This window comes from Doryrhamphus excisus, chromosome 10, assembly GCF_030265055.1.
Source record: "Doryrhamphus excisus isolate RoL2022-K1 chromosome 10, RoL_Dexc_1.0, whole genome shotgun sequence".
NCBI classification, from domain to species: domain Eukaryota; kingdom Metazoa; phylum Chordata; class Actinopteri; order Syngnathiformes; family Syngnathidae; genus Doryrhamphus; species Doryrhamphus excisus.
The window spans coordinates 5,580,259-5,602,491 of NC_080475.1; the positions used below are offsets into that span (position 1 = coordinate 5,580,259).

Sequence of the window (22,233 nt, forward strand, 5' to 3'; positions counted from 1 at the left end):
GTCTATATGTGCCCTGTGATTGGCTGGCCACCAGTCCAGGGTGTACCCCGCCTCTCGCCCGAAGACAGCTGGGATAGGCTCCAGCAACCCCTGCGACCCTCGTGAGGAAAAAGCGGTAGAAAATGAATGAATGAATGTATATAATATCACGTACTTAGACTTCTCTATAACACTGGTTTGAGGAAATTAAATTGGGTCTGTGATCAAATTCACTATAGTATGACTGATCAGACGCAGCATATACGTAGTATAGTATAGTATGTGTAGTATGTGTAGTACATGTAGTATGGCCTCAGAGCCAGACAGCTTTATCCTCATTGCTCGGCTCGGGCATCTCCGTGTGGAGTTTGCATGTTTTATTACCGATCCTCTACCTTCCTTCCTTCCATATCCCCAAAGCATTCATTGTGATGGGCTGGCGACCATAATGAGGACATGCAAAATAGAGTAAATGGATGGATAGAATGACTGCCATTAGCGCATTATTTATCATGGCCCTAATAAATAATGAATTTCCATTTTAGAATATGCCAAAAGCCAATTAAAAAAAAAAGCTGTAAGATGAAAACGACCCAATGTACGCACTTTGGACACCCCTACTATAAAGGAACAGAAATCTTACCAGTTCAATGGGGCCAACCATGGGCAACTTTTCCTTTTTTTCTTTCTTCTTTTTAACTTCGCCATCCTTACTCTTTGAGTTACTGGGTAAAAAATACGAAATCATGAGCGCAATTCCCAGTCTTTTGAATCCAAGAGTTACAGAACATTACCTGAAATAAATACGTCTCTTGTCCTTTTTCAACTCGCCTGTTTCATCCATGTCTGGAATACAAGATGGCAATGGGAATCAACCACAGCTGATCACTTAATGATTAAAAAAAAACCCAACAAAACAACTTCCAAAAGGGACTCCAATCTCAGACGGAGATGGTGATCACACACAGACCCCCCCTACTCCTCCTGAGAGCTTGTCCTCCCGCACACTCGTCCCTGCTCCTGTGTTTCACAGAGGTGACTGACGAGTGGACTGGACTGGATGCCTCCCCCCCCTTCCTCCTCTCCACTCGCCCTTTTTCCTTCCTCCCCCTCCCACTCACGTGGCTCCAACGTCTGTTCACAAGAATAAACACAATGCTCAGCTGCCCTCCCCGACAGCCTTCACTGGCTGATGATGGCTGATCTACGTTGGGTTTTCATTTTTACTGGCTGTTTATGTCCCATCGTGGTGCATCATTGATTTATGAATTTATGTTTGGAGGTGTGTCAGCGACAAAAAGGGACTCTATTCAACTGCTTTTGACCCTGCACCCTCACCTGACCTCACCTTTTGATCACTATAAAGTACATTAAATATTGAAAAAGGTAATAAATACATTAGGGACTGAGGTGTTGAAGCAATGTTTGTACAAACAGCATGATGCTATTTATGACTATGCTATTTACCTATACATATTTAGTCATAACAGCCAAAAAAAAAGATAAGGAGATGAGAGACTAAAAAAAAAAAAAAAAAAAGATAAACCTGAGGAGCATGTCGTATCTAACGAGGGAATTTATTGCTAAATTGTAGGCGACTTTTGAATGTGTGTGAGAGAGCGTGCACGTGCAGCAAATTTGAGATAACGGTTTTACTAAAGGTAATAATGTATATAAACACGTGGACCAAAGATAGCGGCCATTAAATGTGTTTACACGTCAGCTCTCAAAGTTCTAAACAACATTCATCTTTTTGGGGGCGGGTGTTTGGGTTAAGGGGCTTCCTGAAAAAACATTCAACTGGAGCAAAGACAAAAATGTCATTATTTAGTATTTTACGGTGTGAATTCACACCTTTGTAGTTCCGTGAAGATAACATTTGTACAAGTAAAATCTATGCGTAGCTTCAAAATACAAAAAAGAAGAAATGGTAGTGAGACAAAAATGTTTTTTAGTAAGCAATTTACTCCAAAATGTTGGTTTGGACATGCTTGATGCCGGTGTTTCCAGGAGGCCCCAGGTGGTGAAGATGGCTTCCACTGTCTGGAACTGATGTTTATTTTTCTAAACATCCGCCCTCAAGTGTTCTCTATTGGATTCATATCAGGATAGTCCAAAAAAGTTAGCTTATTCCTCTGGATTGTCATGTGAAAAAAGTCATTACAAAACAGATGAGGGCCTTCAGTCATTTTTACCATCTACCGTTTGACACCCCTGCACAAACTGTGAAGTTAACCAAGACACGAGAAGCAAATTTAATGGTAACTTATTGTTTTTATTTATTTTATAGCTGATTTAATACATGGGTGAAAAGCGACCCGTTAACATAAGATATGATACCAGAAAGCTAACACAAGAGGAAGGTTAATGCTTGCTTTGGCATACATTTCTTTTTCATGTATTTTTTAATCACAAAAAAACGTCCTTGTTAGCAGCTTGCTAATATGTGGAATAAATAAAGAAAATGTCATTCTTAATATTGTCGAATTTGGAATAAGCTAGCTTTCTAGCTGGTGCTGTGTTAAGATGTCTTTTATGTACTTACCGTTCGGATGATGGCAGTTCAACATGTCAAATTAATACCAGAAGAAAATTATTATTAAATATTATGCGGTCCATTCATCTCCATTGTGTATTTGCGGTTACAACGATGTTTTATCCTCTCATGAAATTAAATAAAATAGCTTTGGTGATTCATTATAAAGCAACTAAACGAGACGACCATTTTTGCCGCCACTGGGTGTCGCACTGTTTACTTCCGGTTGTCAACGTCGCTTGAGGTCACAATTTGCTATCTAAATACACATTCAAACACACATTTTTAACTCAAAATATACCATAAACGCAATGATATATAAATTTAGGACATATTTTTATTTTTCCTATCTTTTGGCGATTTGCTGTTAAGAAAAAGGTGTCAAGGATAAATCCGAGTTTCCATTTAGGTGGTATTTAGAAACATTAATGACAAGCTAGTTATATCAAATAATCATTCTGAGTGTATAAATTATGGAATATTTATTGTATAAGAAAACGGAGAAAGTGCTGCTTACCCCGATGAGTCTTGATGCTGAAAGCCGTAACCGGAAGTACGATCCGTCTCTTGCGGTGTACTCGCCACTACTTCCGGTTCGTCCCTCCCTGGAGCAGTTTCTCTGCATGACGTTAGCAGCCAGTGTCCCCTCCTCCAGCGCGCACAGGAGAACCAAGCAGCGGGACCGTCTCTGATTTGTGCGCACCACCTCCGGACGCTGGCTCGCCGACTCAGGCCGGGGATGGCGTCGCTCGGCGCGGGGCTGCATGTCAGCCGCAAACGGTCCGCGGGCAGGAGTGCGGCGGTGGAAAGGAGGAACCTGCTGACGGTGTGCCGGTAGGAAGCCCTCGTCATGTGCAATCAAGTCATAACCTGAGCGAATATTTATGCTTTTTTTACCTCCATTTTTAATATGCGCGTTGTTTTCTTACTTGCAAGCCTTCGTTGACTTCCATAGGAATATATATATATATATACTGTCGTCAATTGCACTGAATTTATCATGAAAATCCACTTTCTAGGACATGTAATCCACATTATTAGCTAAAAATACTTTGACATCATTGCCATTTTATACATAAAATTGCGAAAAACAACACATAAATCCTCCTTCTAAGCTTTTCCCAAAGTTCCTGAATAAGCTTTTTACATACTTGCACCCATATGATGTTTTTTTTTTTGTCTGCTGTATTCCTTGCAAACACTGCTGCTAGGCAACGGATGCAGGAGACAGTCAGATGATCTGCTTGATGGAAAGGTGGACAAACAAGTTTGCGGGCTCATCCATCCACTCTTCCTTCTGCCTCATTAGTTGGAATAGGATTAGGTTTGTTACGACTGGGGAGGGCACGTCTCTTGCTGGGAGAATAACATAACACGACAAAGGAAAAGGCGGTCTCAAACCCAACACTTGCGTTAGTACACTTAAATATGTATACTATGTACTCTTTGTACTAGTTTTTGTGTAGTGTAGTCCCAAATCCCTGACTGTAAGGCATAAATGTAACCACTTGAATTGGTCATCCACATACAGTAGCCAAGATGGCGACGATTGAGGGCACTCAAAATGCTAACTTTGGCTTTCAGTTTTTCCGTGAAGACCCTCCTGGATCGGTCCTGCTTGGAGAGCATGGACGATTCTTCTGCGGATTTAGTGAACTTTATGTCCATCCTGGAGCACATCCTCAACCATCGACTTAAAGGTCATCTCCAACGGAAGTCCTTGTATTGTTTTGGAGACTTGATTTAAGATCTTACTTTGTCCTTCTTTCCGTGTCACCCAGGTCAGACCTCTTGGTTTGGCTACGAGAGTCCAAGGAATTTTTGGGATTATGTCAAAGCGGCCTGCAGTAAAGTCCCTCATAATTGCATGCGAAGCATCGAGTGTATGGAGAATGTGCGAACATCCAAAGCTAAGGTAAGATCTGATGTCACATTTAAGCATTTAATTTTTTTTTACAGGGTTCCTATGCAAGTATGGAAAATGGAAACTGAAAAATATCCATGTTTTTTAAAAGATAAACATGCTTCTCTCTTGCTACATCTTCTTATTCTCTGGCAGAACAGGTGCGTGTGAGGTGTGTTCAGCAGCAGAGTTACAATGCCACCTTTGTAACCGCAAGCTACCTCCACAGACAGTATTTGTTTGTAGTAGTTAAAAAATATAATAATAGTGACAAAAAATTGGAAATTAGTTGAGAAGTTCCAAAACCAAAAACGAGGGAACTATCATTTGTTTATTCAAAGTGAGAAATAAAACTTATATGAAGCTTATTATGAAAATTTAGCCCACACCGCGTAGAAAAATAAAATAAATGTAAAATTACCAGAAAAAAATGTAATGTGTCCAGCTGGGGTAGGCTCCTACATACTTACCTGCGACCCTGAGCAAAATGAGTGTTCCCACACAAGCAGAATGAATGAATGAATGTGTGATGGATGAATTCCAATAATACCTATTTTATGAGCTCTTCAGTAAATCCTCGTCATGTAATATTCTCAAAATACTCCAGTACTCATCTTCCGCCATATTTTTGTCTCCTCAGGGTCGAGCGTGGATCCGGGTGGTCCTGATGGAGAAAAGATTATCCGACTACATCTCATCTGCTCTGAGGGACTTGAAAACTACCAGGTTGGAGTGTGCTGCGTCTTAATACGGCACTAGGAGTGCAGAACTACCTCCTAATGTCAATCAATCAATCAGTCAATCTGCATCAGTGAACGCAACCATTGAACGCAACTCGGATTGGCTGACTGAAATGTTGCAATACTTTTCTGACCTAAAAATGTAGTTCCAATGTTGTATTATCGGGTTATACCATGCCAAAGGGTTTGGAAGTGAGCCCTGAAAGAAGTTCTGGATGTACCGACATCAGTCCAACTATGACTTCCTTATATGGGCATGCCCTGGTACACACTGTACGGAGAAATGTTTGTTTGGGTGCCAGGCAGAGCTAATTTGCTTCAGGCAGAAGTGGTCGGAGTTTCTGGGCCAGCAAGGGAAAAATATGCCACTTTCGTGAACATGGGCGAAGCTGTTGCCGAAGTCGCCTCTCCGATGTCGCTCGGATGTGTGGAAGAGTCAGAGGAGGAAGCTATAAGTAACAATTTATCAACGTTTAATTTCGAAGTAATCGGACAAAAAGAGCTCGGCAGCTGTCTGGAAGTCCTCGGGAGCACTTCGAAGTGTGACCAATCACAGTGGTACCTGGCGGAGTAAATTAAATGGGCCATTTTGTCGGGAAGCAGGACATCCCTGGAAAGATGTGCAGAATCCGGAAGATCTAGAAAGCTTCGTGTGCGGGTTATCATGTGTAGCTGCTCTGTAGGAGTCCATGACTCGTGGTCAACGCGGTCAACGCTATTTCCTGTTACGGCGACAGGAGTATCGACTTAAACGGGCTCCACCTCGTTTAGCCGACAAGCTAATCAACCGTGTTTGGCTGCAGGAGGTTTTACGACGAGGGGGCGATCATGCTTGGAGAGGAGGCGGGGCTTCTCGCCGACACGCTCATCGGGCTCAACACCATCGACTTCAGGTACCTCGTCTTTTTGTCCGGTGAGGCGTTTGGGTGCCATAGTGCCATAAATACGCTATCATCTGCTATCTTATCTCGTCGCTTTAGCTTCTGTCTGAAGGGGGAGGGTCTTGACGGCGGGGGCCCCTCGGTGATCGACTACACGCCTTACCTGAAGTTCACCCAAAGGTACTCGTGTACCCGATTACCCGATAGCCGAGTGTGCGCGCACGTTGGCTGACGGCATCGGCGTCGCTCCCCCCCTGTGCGCAGCGCAGACAGCATCAGCAGCGACGAGGAGGAGATGCGCACCCTGGGGAGCAGCGGCAGCGAGAGCAGCACGCCCGACAAAATGGCCACGGCCGCGTCCATCTTCACCGAGCAGAGCAACTTGGTCAGCAAGTGCAAACGCCTGGAGCAGAAATATCGCACGGCGCTGGAGCAGAAGGTAACCCAGATCCGACATGAAAGAAAACGCATGAATAAAATATGAAGTCTGACATTTTGAAAATGTCACAAGGGAACATTTTTGACAAGAGTGGGGTGCTTGCTTGCGCTTGAAACTTTTTAAAACAGGTTCGATTTCTTAATCCTTGTGTTGCTAAATACTTCAAAATGTACTTAGCAATAGCATTAGTGTTAGTGTACTGTCTCATAATATCGCATTATTCATTCATTCATTTTCTATGTGAATGTGAGTGTGAATGGTTGTTTGTCTATATGTGCCCTGTGATTGGCCGGCCACCAGTCCACCTCTCGCCCGAAGTCAGCTGGGATAGGCTCCAGCACCCTCCGCAACACTTGTGAGGAAAAGCGGTAGAAAATGAATGAATGAATGAGTTCTCCTCCTATTTTGTGTGGAAGTGGTCTTTGTCTTTCCCCACCCTCGGCTATCCCTGTGTGGAGTTTGCATGTTCTCCCCGTGCATTCGTGGGTTTTCTCCGGGTACTCCGGTTTCCTCCCACATTCCAAAAAAACATGCTAGGTTAATTAGCGACTCCAAATTGTCCATAGGTATGAATGTGAGTGTGAATGGTTGTTTGTCTATATGTGCCCTGTGATTGGCTGGCCACCAGTCCAGGGTAGAAGACAGCTGGGATAGGCTCCAGCACCCCCTGCAACACTTGCGAGGAAAAGCGGTAGAAAATGAATGAATGAATGAGTTCTCCTCCTATTTTGTGTGGAAGTGGTAACTTTTTGGCTTCTTACTTTGTCTTTCCCCACCCTCGGCCATCTCTGTGTGGAGTTTGCATGTTCTCCCCGTGCATGCGTGGGTTTTCTCCGGGTACTCCGGTTTCCTCCCACATTCCAAAAACATGCTAGGTTAATTAGCGACTCCAAATTGTCCATAGGTATGAATGTGAGTGTGAATGGTTGTTTGTCTATATGTGCCCTGTGATTGGCCGGCCACCAGTTACCAGGGTGTACCCCACCTCTCGCCCGAAGTCAGCTGGGATAGGCTCCAGCATACCCCCATGACCTTTAAAAAAATTTAACGGATGGATGCTTGTTTTTGCGATAAATTGCTGACTCAAAAAATGGTTTGTGTCACTCCCATTTCGTTTTTTTTGTTTTGTCGGTTTGTCGCCAGTCATACCTGGAGGAGCTGGTTCGTCTACGTGAGGCCCAGCTGGCTGAGGCCACCACGCATCACAAAGTTCTTCAGCAGAGCCTGGTTGACACGCACCTTTCACACTCGCTGGAGAAAGAGCAGCTGGAGTTGATCATTTTGGAGCTGCAGGACCAACTGTGAGTTAGTTGTAATGCCCGGGTGGGGCGGCGGTGCGCTGGGGCGCCATTGAGGACGCAGTGAGGGGCTTTGACGTTGGAGATGTTTGGGATGGAATATTGTGTCAACCAAACCCCTTGGTCCTCAGGACAGTTCTGAAGAACAACGATTTGCGGTCGCGACGGGAGCTGACGGCGCACCTCACCAATCAGTGGCCATCCCCCGATGCGCTGGACGCCAACGCCGTCGCCCTGGACACGCTGCTTGTGAGGAACAGCACCGGCCAGTGGGAGGAGTACGTCAATGGACTCGTTGAATGGATTCATGAATTTTTCTTTTTTTAGGTTTTATCGAGTTAACCTCCTGTGTGCTATCTTTGCTTTGCAGCAAGAGCCTCCGCAACGTCCCGGCACACATGAGCCTATCACAGATGTCCCTAGAACCGTCACACACACTAACGCTGGAGACCAAAGCCGCCTGCGCACACTGGCCCCGCCAAGGTATAACACGGTACTCGGACGCTCTTCAAAAAAGGCGCTGATGTTATCCCGTCCCATCCAGGAAAGGAGCAGTCGCCGTCTCTCAGGGGGCTGTGCGGCTCTCTGACCTCCGTCAACAGTTTCAGGTCTCTGGCCAGTCTGCGGTCCAACGAGTGTTTGGCGAGTCCGGCCGCAGAGGTCAACAGCCCGGGGTTCACGCCCACGTAGGCCCACGCCACGCCATCCGGCAGTCCCCTCAACGTGGTATTATTTTTGTACAAATGAATGTTCCGTGTTCGCTTTTGGAAGCCATGTTCAGTCAAGTCAGGGGTGTCCAAAGTGCGGCCCGCGGGCCATTTTTAGCTCAATTTTTATTTATTTTTTTTAAAATATGTAAATATTACATATACGAATCTTTATCATGTCAGATATCACAAATAGTTAATTAATTAACTAATTAACTAGATTAATAAATCTATACAAACTATCTTTTCAAATAGGCCTTTTTTCCATAGAAAATATCTCATTCAGTTTGGTAATAATTTATAAATATGTGACAAAACAGGTCAAATGTACAGCATACATACGTGCCATACATACATGTTTTTTTTTTTTTTACATATTTATGTCGTCATGCATTGAGATTTCGCACGGTCCTTGAATGCACCATAGTTGCTGTGAAACTGTTGTATGTTGCACTGACTCCTTTGGAGGTTTATTATTTTTTTATAATGTCAGTATAAGTTGCTCAGGGCTGCACGGTGGTCGAGTGGTTAGCACGCAGACCTCACCGCTAGGAGACCAGAGTTCAATCCCACCCTCGGAGTTTGCATGTTCTTCCTGTGCACGCGTAGGTTTTCTCCGGGTATTCATTCCAAAAACATGCTAGGTTAATTTTGCGAATTGGCAAATTGTGTGTTTTGTGATTGGCCGGCCACCAGTCCAGGGTGTACCCCGCCTCTCGCCCGAAGATAGCTGGGATAGGCTCCAGGGGAGGGGGGGGGTTCTGGATCCGAGTCATGCGTCATTGGCTGATTCTTGAATGTAATCTCCACATAAATGACTTAGTTTGTAGTATTTGACTTATGTTGGACTTAAATATACAAACTGTATCAAAGTACTTTCGTCATTTTTCTGTAAGCGGCCCTCCCTGGACAAAGTTTGGACACTCCTGACTTCTTAAGTGGTGTAGCATTCCCAGCGTTAAAATGCTCTCCGCTCATCGTGTTCCTTTTAACTTGAATGCTTCGTATCGAGAGACGTTGCCAATCATTACGTACTGATGCTTTCAGGGTGATCCGTCCACAAAAGATCATCTGTCACATCTTTAGTTCTCAGGTGCTTTTCTTTGGTGTGCCTTTGCTTTCAGTTTTGTGGATAACGCAGTATTTGGTTCTCAGGTCGTGACCGCTATGATTGATATTCTACTTTCAGTTGACTCAGACTCTGTACTCCCCTTTTAATTATTATTCCCAATGCTGTCCTGATCGACTTGTGGTAAACGGGATCAAACCGAGCGCAACAACACGCACCTTTACTGCTTTTTCATGCACTCGTTCACATCAGAAACATCATACAAACTATGTTTTATTGGACTCATTTTGGCTTTTCAGTCATTATTCGTCATTTGGGGGAAAAATGTATGAAAATATAGAACATCGGGCGAGTTTTACACCTAACAAGACAACCTTCGTTGGCACTAATATAGATTCCGAACCGAAAACCGTCATCTGGATGGGCGCAACAAAAGAATAGATTTTCCATTCGAAGCGTCTCTAAAAAGTCGAGGCTCTATTGATTGGGTCTGCCGACTGAAGAAGCAGACATGAGAAAGTTAGTGAGCGCTATGTTATGCAATGGTGCAACACTGGCATGGAAACAGGAGTTCAGAACATCCCCATGGTTGATTTTGCCCTGAGTTGGTGGAGGACGTGTCACCCAGTGCCCCAAAAGCACATCACGCAGAATACTCATGAATATTCAGTAATACATAATATGACTTATAATACATCCCTATACAAAAATGGAAGTTATAAATGATCAATACTATCATTAAAAGTTTTTTTTTTAATATGCTCTTTGTAATCTCGCTTCTGCTTATTTAAAAATGTCACAGTGTTGTTTTTTTTTCTTGGTGTTCGATTTGGGGGCGTTTGAACTGGTAATCTTTCAGGTCTTTGTGGTCTGCAAGGGTCCCAGTATCTGTTCCTGGTTGTGTTTGCGGAAAAACGCCTTCCCGAACTCGTAGGTGCTGATCATGATGGCGCAGGCCGGCGCCACTTTGATGAGGCGAGGGAGGAAACCTGGTGAGGATAAAAGCGGGAGTAAAGGAGGCGAAGACGTCTGGCAACAAAGGTTGGAGGGCAACACAACACACTAACCCGCAAACAAGCCTGTGACGCCATGTTGTGCCACGATCCTCTTCATCACGCTGAAGGTGGAGGAGGCCTGGTGTGATACTGTCGCCATAGAAACACCAAGCAGCTGATCAATGCCGTTGGGGAAATAATAACATTACAAAAATGAAGACATCTTGACGCTTTAGTTACAATTCATCGCCTGCAGCTCCCCGAGTTCCACCTGCCGTCTGGTTTTCACCACGTCAAACGGCAACGTCACGATGGAGGCAAACTGAAAGAAAGTAAATGTTGCTTATATTTTATTCATATTTTATTGTGAACATGAGTCTACATGCAGATGGTCCTCGGGTTCCTTGAAAGTGATTTACAGTAGTCATCGTAAAATACTGTAATAAAAGATATAAAATAAAGTATAAAAGATCTCCAGGTAACAGCGCACCGAATCCATGACCCCTCTAGCATGTATATTAGCATTCAATCATCTTAATTCGTAACTCATTTAGTACCAAAGACGTACTTGGAAGTTCTTATAAACCCGCACACCCGAACCCAATAACATATTTGTATGTTTTTACTTTTTTTTTTTCGTGAGAGGCAAAAAGAGGTGATGATGCAACTCCACCGACATTGCACTCAAGTAAATTAACACTTCTTTCGGTAATAAGCCATAAAACGGCCACAATGTGGAGGTGAAGAGATGTAGCACGCGGAATTGGAGGCAAATTTGAATGCGTACACACTAATAGTTTAGTTCCAAATGTGAAAATTGTAAATAATTCATGGTTTGTAAAGAGTTATTTTTGGTGTTATGTTGATGTAGTTGTTTAGATATCTGGGTGGTCATAAAAGCAAAAAATATTTATATCAAAGTGAATGCTTGAAGTGTATCTATTCACAAAGTTTTTTTTTTTAGTCGGGAGCTGATATTTTCCTAAAACGTTGATTACTAAAGAATGGAAAAAAGCGTTGTATATTGGTACTTTTTGTAATTTATAGCCATTTTTTTTCTGATATCTGACGTGTGGCGTGTATTCTTGCGCCGGTGTGCGCTGAAACTACTTTTCGAGTGAGTGGACGTGTGAAAATCAAGTACCGATGACCACGTGTATAAGCTAACACTTGAATTGCTGCACAAAAAACGGTGAAAACGTGTCGCCTGTGCTACTATTTTTTGGGCAAACACACCACATAGTGGCACTGTTATTAAACCCCATATGTCGGAATGACTTGAAATTTCTCACACAATGCAGCATGCTCTACAAAACGCCCACTGTAACTTTTAAGCGGTTAGCCGAAACACCCAAAAAATAGTACACACTTATAGGGGACTGACAAAGCACGTGTAAATGAACATGGTCTGCAGACTCACCGAACCAGACGCGGCGCCCGATACGAAGGTCATGGTGAACGTGGGCTCTCTGGTGTTGTAGCGCTCGCACAGCCACTTCTTGCCCCTCTCGTAGTTGTACCAGTACATGGCGGAAAAAGGCACGTCTCGCAGCAGCGTGGGCCCCAGGCCTCGCCACAGGGACAGCCAGCCGTCCGCCTCCACCGCCGCGCGAACGCAGGCGGCCAGCTGCCGGTACGACTGTTTCTGGGACTGTAGCTTGGTGCGCATCAGCTCCAGGGGGCTGATCACAGAGGCCGCGCCCACTGATGGATACCCATTGTATACATTAAATCAAATACGGGGGTTATTTTGACTTCTTGATGAAATAGCGCACCTCTGGCGACGGCTCCGGACACCATTGGGGCGAACTGCGCGTGGTCGCCCATTTTGACCCTGAGCTTTGTGCACAGCTGGTCATAGCTGGTGAAATAGATGACGGTCGCCGGCACTGCCATCACACTAGAGCACAATAGACCACAAACATGAACCATCTTTACGGGAACATTGTTTAAACATAAACAAAAAAAGCCTCACAGTGTTGGAGGTAGACCACTCCACAGTGATCTGATCCCTTCATTTCGTACTATCCTGACAAAGGCATCCTGCAGGAGCACAAAATAATTCATTTATAATGTGTACCCCCCCCTTAATTGTGACATTTATGTTTAATTTTTAATTTAATTACCGCTGTGCCATTAAAGTGGCCTGACATTTTGTACCAGGCCTTATTGTTGCCATTCTCACACACACATATATGGTCCATGAGTCCATTGCAGTAGACAAAACATTTGCCTAAACGTTGAAAGGAAAATAAATGACCATGTCAGTCAAAAGTTTAGTCTTATTGATTGACAAGGTGTCCACAAACTTTTGACTTGTGTTGTATTTTACCTTTGGGGAAGGGTTTTTTCTGCGCTTGAAGTCTGATCTTTACAACATCCAAAGGTGTGACTGAAATTAAATATAATAATGGACTAAAATGAGTCACTGTGGACTAAAAAAGGCTTAAAGTAAATAAAGCAGCACTAGTTTACTTATTGATGAAATAGCAAACACGTCACGTGACACTCACCAAATAGAGACGTGAGCAAGGCTCCGGAGCAGGACGCCGCCATCTGTTGGATGGGAGTAATGCCACCATCTCCGCCTTTCGAGGAAGGACCGCTCATGGCTTTTTGAAAAGACAAGACACAGCAATAAACGCACTGTGATAGGAATATGTAACGCTATGCAGCCATAAATTCGCTGAAGATAGTATTTATTTGGGAATATCAACGGCGCCCTGTAGCTCAATGAAGCTAATACGAGAAGGACGCATGGATACCTAATGCACCTATCTGCGAATGCTCAATTACGTCGACAAATACTGGTGGCATTAAAATAAATATCCCTCTCAAAGTTACAGTCACTCCTGTCCTATAATTCCCAAAACATAATTTATCAAAACACGTGTATTTACCTCAAAGGTCTTGCTAGTCACCGTTGTTGCATGACAAAATGTTTCATAACATTAGTTTCTGCTTCGCACATTCTCGAAATTGAAAATGAAAGTTTCACGCAGTGTCAATTGCAGTAACCTAATACATATGGAAACTCTTGGTAACGCGCTGTTACATGTGTATCGTCCAAATATATAACTTTAATGGTTTTTCCTTTTATTTTAAGGTAGTGTGGAAACATCACATCCGAACACGAAAACGAATATACCTATTTCCCGTGTTGCCATATTTTGATGAAGGAAACCCAGAAACATTTCTCACTTACTGCCATTAGAGTGCTTAGTGGAAATACTGGGGATTAATCCCACAATTTTAAATCATCTGGGAGAAGAAATTGAAGAAAATATGAGATGCTAAACATACGTAAGTAGAAATCAGTCATTTCAACGTTATTGTTGGATATGCGCCTTGAGGGTGAAAACATGGCAACCCAGTGTCGTCACCACTGTAAGTTGGTAGAGCGGGAAATGAATGTTTACGGTTAAACGTCGACGTTAAAACTCTGAAACTGGGACGAACAGTTACAAATGTTAAGGATAATGGTTAACGCTCGTCATTAAATGATAAAATACAGCTGCCGAAGCGCTGAATTTACGTCAAATTGGACGAATGGATGTAACTTAAGCAAAGGAAGCTAGCCAACGAACGGTGAGTTGCTCGCGCCACTAGCAGTACAGTATACTTGTTAGCTAACAATGGAGTATTAGTTGTAAAAAATGAACATTTACGTCAATATGGCGCAGTAATGTGTAAATACCCCCCATATTTACATTCACAGGGGTCAACTGAGGACAGTGACTGGGGTATGTCGTCTCACAACAGAGCGCAAAGAAATGCTTTTTGTTCCTTAAAGGAGAACATAATGAGGCCCAAACCCACACAGAGGAAAACTGGACCAAATTGTAAAGGTAAACGTATTACCCTGATATACTTAAATGTTCGTCTTCCTGGTTAAAATAATAAGTGGATCAATACATATTGATCTGTGAGTTAGCAAAAAAAGCTCCATTCATCTTGAAAAACGTACTTCTCTCCACATTTGTCACTTCTTTTTTTTTTTAGGAAAAGGTAGCAAAAATGGCGAGAAGACGTCACAAAAGTCCCATTTGGCGCAGCTTAAACCTTTTGCTGGGAAAGTGTTTTACCTGGACCTGCCATCCAACAAAACAACAGAGTCATTGGAGCGAGACATTCAGCGCCTCGGAGGGGTGGGAGATTTTTAATCATACTACTTTTATTATCAAATGACAAACATGAGACTGACCTTGTACGACCTATAGCATCATAATTTAACCCTTCAACTGTGATTTTACACCTTTATTGTATGACTTGTGCTGTGGAATACTTAAAACTTTAATTCCCGTTTTAGCTTTTGGTATGAAATTGTAGCTTTCATGCCTAAAAAGAGATAAAGTTTAAATTGTACACAGTTGTGACTGTCCTTCTGTTACCACTGTTACTTCTCAGAGTGTTGAGAAGTTCTTCAGCAAAGAAATCAAGTATCTCGTAACCAACAAGAGGGAGGCGAGATACATTCAATGCCTCAAGCGTGACTCTCCGGTCCCGAGCCCGCAATCTGGACACAGTTCACCCTTCCCTGGCCCAAATCCGCTCCAGCCGCTGCACGGCAGTGACCACACAAAGAGCAGGTCTACGGGTCAAATAGAAACGGTGAGCTCTAAACTTGGCAGGACTTGACTTTGAAGGTTCAGACGTGTATTGTCATGTACATGTTCGTGCATTCAGAATGTCAATTTTTTTTTCATTTTTGTTTTTCAGGTTGTCACAAGTCGTGGAAAGTGTTTAGCGGAGAGGGCAGTGAAGGAAAAGGTTTGTTGGCGTGCTACCCGTATAGTTTAACGATATTGGTAGGTGTTCAATCGATGGGAACTGGACTGTTTAAGTTGTCTCGGATGGTTTGCCTTCATCACTTCATGCTCAAAGACGAGGTGGGACACACACTGGTTGGACTGGATCGGGCAGCTCTACTCCGAGAGTCTGTTGCAAGATCCTCCTCGTGTCTTAGCATGAACCAATGAAGCCTGCACGGTTGACAGGCGAAACGTCTTCTAAGACAACCTTAAATGTCCACTTGTGATCGATTGAAAGCCCTGAGAATACAATGACTTGGGTGAATGGGTGATAGTAATCTTGTTTGTTTTTAGGAAAGAGTGCAGATCCACAAGATCCTGTCAAATGCTCTGGAATGGGGTGTGAAAATCCTCTACTTGAATGGTGTGTTTTCATGCCGGACAAATACTACATCAAGTAACATTGTCTTACAAAGTATTTGTGTTGTGTGTGTGTGTGTGTGTTGCGATGTTACCTTTGCACTCATCTGCAGATGTGATGGCGTATGTTGAGAAGAAGAAAAAGATCCTCGCAAGCCACTGCCCTGCAGCCACAACAAATGTAAGTTATTTTTTTTTCATTAATTTATTCATATAAATTCATATTCATCCCAGCTGTCTTCGGACGAGATGCGGGGCACACTCTGGATTAACTTTATTATTATTTTTTTTTTAATAAAAGTTGCATGTAAACAGTAAACGGTCCATTTTTTAAATTGGATCCTATTTTCCTGTTAATTGTCCTGTAGGTCAAAGCCGAGTCAACAGCAAAGCACACCCATCGGAAACACAAAGGTTGAATGACTTGTGCAGTATTTGTAATCATCTGTCATTATCTATAAACGTGTCCTCAAACCTGCTTGTCCCCCAAGGAGGACGCATCCACAAACCTTTCATCAAGGTTGAAGATTCCAGCAGGTGAGGGACACTAAATGCTGGCATCCTCGTACTACATTGACATGCACGTTCTTCTCTCAAGTGTCGTTGGCTTATTATCCTCAGACATTACTGTCCGATATACCTCACCATGCCAAATATGGCCGACTTAAACCTGAAGACGCTTCCCCCTCGGAGTCCCTTCTTATTTAACGGTGAAGACCCTGCAGTGGGCAAACAGCAAGGGAACAGGTATGATGGCAATCTGCTTCAATCCTTGTTTACATTAAAAAAAAATATCTGTCCCAGCAGTCTTTGACTTCCTATAGTGAAGCCTTGGAAAGGTGCTTGACTGAAATACGGTTGCTGTGATTTTTATCCCGTAGAAGTGGCAAAGCCTCGACCCCTGAAGAACAAGCCGCTGGGCGGAAGAAGAACAAGGACAAGAAACGAGGCGGCTACTGCGAGTGCTGCGCTGCCAGATACGAAAACCTGACTACAGTAAGGCTTCGTTTTTTTGGAGCAGAGAAAAAAGTTTTTTATTATTTATTTTTTTGAGATTGAGGGCTTTTATGATGTCAAATGGATGGAGTGGGTGGTGATAACACTGTTTTTGGTATCCTTGATGATTTTTTAAATATATATTGTTTTCCAAAACCTTTAAAATTCTTGCCCTTAGTAAAGTTTGATTAGCACTGTTGTAAGGGAACAAACATGTTCCTGGAACATATATTTTCAAAGGGTTGGCGAGAGGACTTGTACATATATATCTTTTAAATATGACATTTCACATTATTATTTTATCAGATACAAATTTATTAGTGTTTGAAAAATAATTCATCTGGAATTGTTCAAAAAAAGGAGAACTGGTAAATCTAAAGGAGAACTGGTAATATTTACTCTTGGTTAAACTTTCCATTTATATGCAACTTGTCATAGATCAGAATGCAGGGGTGGCTTTGGTCTTCTGTTCTTTCACTTTCATTCTGACACGGTGCAGTGAGCGTATCGAGTCATCCCATCCCCCAAGTGTAAAAATAAGGGAAACACATTTACCGTAGCTTGTCGTTTATAAAGTCAGAAGTTCAGAAAAACATATCCATCTTTCGAGTTTGATTCAAAATGCTAAAAGCTAAATGCATTGTCTGGGCAAATAAGTAAATTATATAAGTAAATCAGTAAATGACACATAATTTATGTTGACACTGGCGCAATTCAACATGTCTGAAAAGGAGTTGGAAGACGTACATGATGGATGATTAAAAAAAACTAATTAAATGAAATAATGACGAATGAATAGAGAGTACAGGAGTAATAATAATCATTGTACATCACTTCCTCCTTGTGCAGGTTTGTATGACTGCGCTTCTGCGACGCAGATATCTTGCGACAGTAGATATATTTTAAAAGACAGACGAACACACATGCACGTGGCAAAATTATAGACTTAATATTCATTTGTTGTGTGATGAATTAATTCATCCCGGTGCTCACAGGACATTTTTTTTTGCCCAAAAAGAGAGATGTTGTCACCCTTATCTTTTATTCATTTCCTGTGTCACATCCATTCAATCCAGCACCTGCAGAGTGAACGTCACAAGGCTTTCTCCAAGAGCGATGCGTATCAAGTGGTGGATCGACTCCTTTCCAATCTACACTGCAGCTTCACTCGCGTCAGCGCGCTTGTTAAAAGGTATCTCTCCAAGTTTCATTTGGTAACACATAAACTTAAAAAAAAAAAAAATATATTTTGCTTTCCCGTCAGACCAAGGTGGATTCTTTCTACCGCTCTGGTTTCCCCTGGAACATTTGGAAGAACTGAGCTCGGCAGCAAGCGAGACCATGACTCCACGAGGAGTATTAAAGACGAGCCGCACGCTCCTGTTGACGGCACAGAAGAACCTTTTTCACAACACGCTTTAAAAATGTCTCCAGCTCGTCTGATTCACGGCAGGAAGTGGCTTTCTGCGTCACGCAAGTCAAAACTCCAATCTGTGTGCAGACAGAATCTGTTCACTTCCTGCCCTCCAAAGTCGGCAGAGAATGCAGAAACTCTGCCCTCTAGCGGTGAGCGTGTGACCCACAGTGCCCTGTTATTCCCTCAGGTCAGCCTTGATGTGCAAGTATCTCACACGGACACGCACAGCCTGACAACACCTGCCCATCAAGATCCGCGCAGTGTGTCATACTTGGGGCGCCCCGACGTTATCACAAATCAACCAGATGAGGCTAACATCAACACAGAGTCGCCCGGGAAAGCCAGCAGAGGCGTTTCGGAGCGAGATCCTCCTTCACAGACTCGAACTTCTCCCGCCAGGAGAGTAAAGAGGAAGGTCAAAGCTTATAAACGCAAAAGACGGAAACTAGACCCAAAGGCGACATGTCAAGAGCATGACCCTTGCGACGATTCCCTGCTGACGCTGCGGCAACTTTTTTGCTCCAGTGACGACACACACGTGGAATTCCTGGGATTCGAAGACCAGATGGGAATTATGGAATGAAATGGATTGTAAGAGGTTGTTTTCCCTTGCTGTACCAACAAGGAATGGGGGTTCTTTCACTCACACACAGAGATCCCGGAAAATAGATGCATCACAGCCGCAATGCTAGTTATTTATCCGCAGGTGCCTTTTATACAGAACACCCAAACAGCTCGGTCCTGGCATTGTGCAATACCCTGACACACAGACGGTGTCCTGTCCCACACACACTCATTCATTTTCTTCCGCTTATCCTCACGAGGGTCGCGGGGAGGGGGGGGGGGTGCTGGAGCCTATCCCAGCTGTCTTCGGGTGAGAGGCGGGGTGCACCCTGGACTGGTGGTGGCCAGCCAATCACAGGGCACATATAGACAAACAACCATTCACACTCACATTCATACCTATGGACAATTTGGAGTCGCCAATTAACCTAGCATGTTTTTGGAATGTGGGAAAGAGAGAGAGAGAGAACATGCAAACACACAGAGATGGCCGATTGTGGAATTGAACCCTGGTCTCCTAGCGGTGAGGTCTGCGCGCTATCCACTCGACCGCCGTGCAGCCCGTCCCACACACAGATGGCGTGAAAGAGGAAAACGAGGCGCTGACAGTGTCCATCTGTAAAGGAACGACGTTGAAGGTATCTTATCTTGTATATCGTAAATCTTTTGCAGAAAAATTGTCAAAATTGCCTCTTTGTTCCACATCTGTGCCTTTTTTTTTAAATGCACAACAGCGGCAAAGTGCAAAAGTAGCAGTTGACTCAGGTGTAAACACGCCGGGTCTTAACGCCACAATGTAGCAGGATGGAAGATGCTGGAGACACGTTTTGCACATTTATAATATAATTGCATTCATCAAAATCTCCTTAGTGTATGAAATATGAAAAATAAAAATGCAATCATGGTGCTGCATTTGTTTAACTCTTGTCAACCCCCCCCAGTATAACCAATCAATGTGTCTGCTGGTGAAGAATAATGAAACCGGATGCTAAATACAACGTCTCCCATCGTCCCTCCTCTTCCACTATGCTTTGATTTATTGCGCCTTTGCAGATGACTGCGTGAGTCACGGGGAGATGAGTCTGAGGAATGGCGCTCCTCGCCGGGCTTCAGCATCCAGAGAAGAGGGCGGAGGAGGCGGAAGGCCCGGCCCGCAGCTTCCCCTCCATCCCTCCCTGCTCATGTTTATGCATGAGGCGTTTCTGCAGTGAGCCGCTGGATATTGATGTGTTTTAAGGAGGTGTCCCCTGGCCTCCGTCCCTCCCCCACCCCTCCCGCCATGTCTCCCTCCCTCCCTCTCCTCCTCCTCCTCTCTACACCCCCTCCTCCTCCTCTTTGCCGCTGATGAACCGCGGTGTCTCGGTGCGCTCAGACGCGCTCGGCGTTCGGTCTCGTCCGGACCCCCCCCTCCCAATGGCCTCCGATCACAGGGACTGCAGAAACCACATCAGCAGCCTCCCCTAGCGAAGGAAGGACCCCGCCAGAGCCCACTCGTGGATTACCGCATTGTTTTGTAATTCCCTTCAACGGACACGGACAGGAAGAAGATGATGATGATGATGCGCTCCCCATGGTGGATTTCCCTTTTGTGCGTCTGTGGATTGATGCACGTCGGTCACCAGAGCAACCCACAGCTCCTTAATGGTAATTTATTATTATATTTATCATATTTATTCATTTACAGCCTGCTACTGGACATGCTTAAATAACAGGAATGGACATCTTAATATGGTGGATGTGTGGGGGCTTTTTGTCTTCATAATAATAAAAATGCACGGTCTCCCCCCCACCCACCCCACCCGGTCCAGGGGGCGCCTCGTCGAGCTTCAAGGCGCCTCGTAAAGAAGGAAGGTTCCTGGGCAAGGAGGACACGGTGCCCGTCCGCCTGCTCTACAGCCGACACAACCACAGCCAGATCGGCCACGACGAGCTCAGCACCCGGGTGAAGGGCAGACCCGGATCCACGCAGGTATGCACGCCGTGTTTTGGGGGTGGAGGGAAACTGGCTGGCTGCAGCCTTGTCTCCTTGTTTACATGTTTGAATCCGGCACCTTCCTGGAAAATCAGTCCATGCTGGAAAAACACAGTAATATTATAAATATATAGAAATTAAACATATTTACAATAGATTATTAAAAAAATAAATCCCATACCTAATACCACCCCACAAACAACATGTAATATTTCTACTTTTGGTCCCAAACCTCCATTTACATCCTGCAAACATGCAGAATGCCACAAGTTGCTATTGCATGTTTTCCCCACCAGGGGTCGCAATTCTTGAATACAAGAGTTGTGTTCCTAGCATGTCATGTAAATCGGAGCCTATACCTAAATTATTATAGCTTCATTCATTCCCTAGCCACTCGCAAAATACACACAAACATATAAAATACATCTAAGTAATGACATCTAAACGGTAATATAAAAATAAAAGATTTCCATGTCAGTAAGACCACCACACTGTTGTTATTATTGTCGCTCTCAGGCACAAATCCTTGAAGAGGCTCAAAGAGTGTAGCGACCTGGCTGTTATGTGTAGTATTAAAGAGTTTTGTCATTTCCGAGTGTCATTGAACATGATGTGTCCTGACTCTGTGTGTGAGGAAAAGGATGGTCCGTGCAGACAGGACAGAAGAGTTTGCTGATGTTGTTTTGGCGGAGTTCGGGGTTGTTATGCTGTCATCCTTGCAACGGAATACGATTTTATCCTCAATGATGGTGATGGTTCCGTGTTGAGAATCGTGTGGCCACGTTAAAAATTGCAATTATTTTAATATTCACTCATTTTAAATGTTTCTACAATGCAGCAGAGGTTGTATAATTTGAAGTGCAACAGTAAATTGTAAACATTAAGTGGCTCCCATTTTTAGTTTGAGGACATACAAGTGCTGCCTTGGAATGGACATATCGAACTTTCATCACCCACCACCGCAGCAAAGTCAGCAACACGCAGCATATCATGCCTCATCAGCGTGTCCATCAACTTCTGTTGATTCAGCTATGATGCGTATTTACTACAAGGACGTATCCGAGAAGTCTCTGGAGAGTCCAAACTAGTCGCCAATCATCCTCTGATGTCACCTCAACACGGGGTTTGATCACTTATTGGCTGTTTTTAGCTCCGTAATCTAAAAACAAACCCATCAAGTGTGTATTTCAAAGAATGCCACACACACACACACACATGCAGGATGTTATTAATAGACTTTGGCTATTTTTAAATCCCAGACGCAAACATCAACTACCGCTAGCAAAGTGCTCATGTTGTGTTTGGTGGAAAAACAAGCCTCTCAAATGAAACTAGACTGTGTGTTTTTGTCTATTATATTAGTCTCGCTACGGCCAGCCCCAACAGCGGCCCCTGGGGCCACTTAAGATGAGGCGACCAGGACTAAATATTTTCAATATCATTTTTCTCAGCTGCTGGACTGTGGTTTGATGACTGATTCATTGATCTCCGTTATTGTAAAATTATCATCATAATGCCTCTGTTTGCTAAATTGTAAACAACAGACTGGATGAGATAATTCACCAG

At 43.8% G+C, this 22,233-nt stretch overlaps 5 protein-coding genes across 18 annotated transcripts in view; 3 read left to right on the plus strand and 2 right to left on the minus strand.

Annotated features, from left to right (window-relative positions):
• The window catches only part of LOC131136873 (ATP-dependent translocase ABCB1-like), a 17,855-nt gene extending 14,723 nt beyond the window's left edge, over positions 1-3,132 (minus strand). The window contains exons 1-3 of one of the 2 annotated variants that reach the window (XM_058084187.1): positions 3,033-3,132; positions 774-825; positions 623-704 (exon numbers count right to left, since the gene is read on the minus strand). In XM_058084187.1, coding sequence (XP_057940170.1) covers positions 623-704; positions 774-823 — 132 coding nt within the window. In that variant the 5' untranslated portion in view covers positions 824-825; positions 3,033-3,132. Of the gene's footprint in view, positions 1-622; positions 705-773; positions 826-2,524; positions 2,718-3,032 lie in introns of those variants that run through there. The other variant, XM_058084186.1, reaches the window with a different exon arrangement.
• rundc3b (RUN domain containing 3b) lies at positions 3,117-10,528 on the plus strand. Of its 2 annotated transcripts, none has more exons than XM_058084188.1 (11): positions 3,117-3,349; positions 4,100-4,215; positions 4,297-4,430; positions 5,059-5,144; positions 5,962-6,051; positions 6,139-6,219; positions 6,304-6,478; positions 7,622-7,779; positions 7,908-8,054; positions 8,147-8,259; positions 8,321-10,528. In XM_058084188.1, the coding sequence occupies exons 1-11, from the start codon at positions 3,255-3,257 to the stop codon at positions 8,464-8,466; spliced, it is 1,341 nt and encodes a 446-aa protein (XP_057940171.1). In that variant the 5' UTR covers positions 3,117-3,254; the 3' UTR covers positions 8,467-10,528. The 2 variants fall into 2 exon arrangements, with proteins under 2 accessions (XP_057940171.1, XP_057940172.1); XM_058084189.1 differs by lacking the exon at positions 3,117-3,349 and adding an exon at positions 3,786-3,927.
• On the minus strand, positions 8,921-13,657 carry slc25a40 (solute carrier family 25 member 40). The gene is made up of 10 exons (XM_058084190.1): positions 13,448-13,657; positions 13,061-13,159; positions 12,880-12,939; positions 12,674-12,780; positions 12,523-12,590; positions 12,323-12,447; positions 11,968-12,251; positions 10,788-10,869; positions 10,620-10,697; positions 8,921-10,541 (listed from the first exon to the last, which is right to left on the minus strand). The coding sequence occupies exons 2-10, from the start codon at positions 13,155-13,157 to the stop codon at positions 10,408-10,410; spliced, it is 1,035 nt and encodes a 344-aa protein (XP_057940173.1). The 5' UTR covers positions 13,158-13,159; positions 13,448-13,657; the 3' UTR covers positions 8,921-10,407.
• A 236-nt stretch (positions 13,658-13,893) lies between these two features.
• dbf4 (DBF4 zinc finger) lies at positions 13,894-18,947 on the plus strand. The gene is made up of 13 exons (XM_058084118.1): positions 13,894-14,135; positions 14,266-14,395; positions 14,550-14,695; positions 14,955-15,158; positions 15,267-15,317; positions 15,653-15,722; positions 15,832-15,899; positions 16,087-16,132; positions 16,210-16,255; positions 16,340-16,465; positions 16,600-16,714; positions 17,791-17,906; positions 17,979-18,947. Exons 2-13 carry the CDS (start codon positions 14,293-14,295, stop codon positions 18,712-18,714), a joined length of 1,827 nt encoding a protein of 608 aa, XP_057940101.1. The 5' UTR covers positions 13,894-14,135; positions 14,266-14,292; the 3' UTR covers positions 18,715-18,947.
• Positions 18,948-19,046: 99 nt separating this feature from the next.
• The window catches only part of adam22 (ADAM metallopeptidase domain 22), a 52,705-nt gene continuing 49,518 nt past the window's right edge, over positions 19,047-22,233 (plus strand). For all 12 annotated transcript variants that reach the window (XR_009131816.1, XR_009131818.1, XR_009131817.1 and 9 more), the window contains exons 1-3: positions 19,047-19,333; positions 19,749-20,339; positions 20,504-20,664. Coding sequence is in view for 8 of the 12 variants with exons in the window: in XM_058084103.1 (XP_057940086.1) it covers positions 20,243-20,339; positions 20,504-20,664 (258 nt within the window). In the remaining 4 variants the exon portion in view is untranslated. The remainder of the gene's footprint in view (positions 19,334-19,748; positions 20,340-20,503; positions 20,665-22,233) is intronic.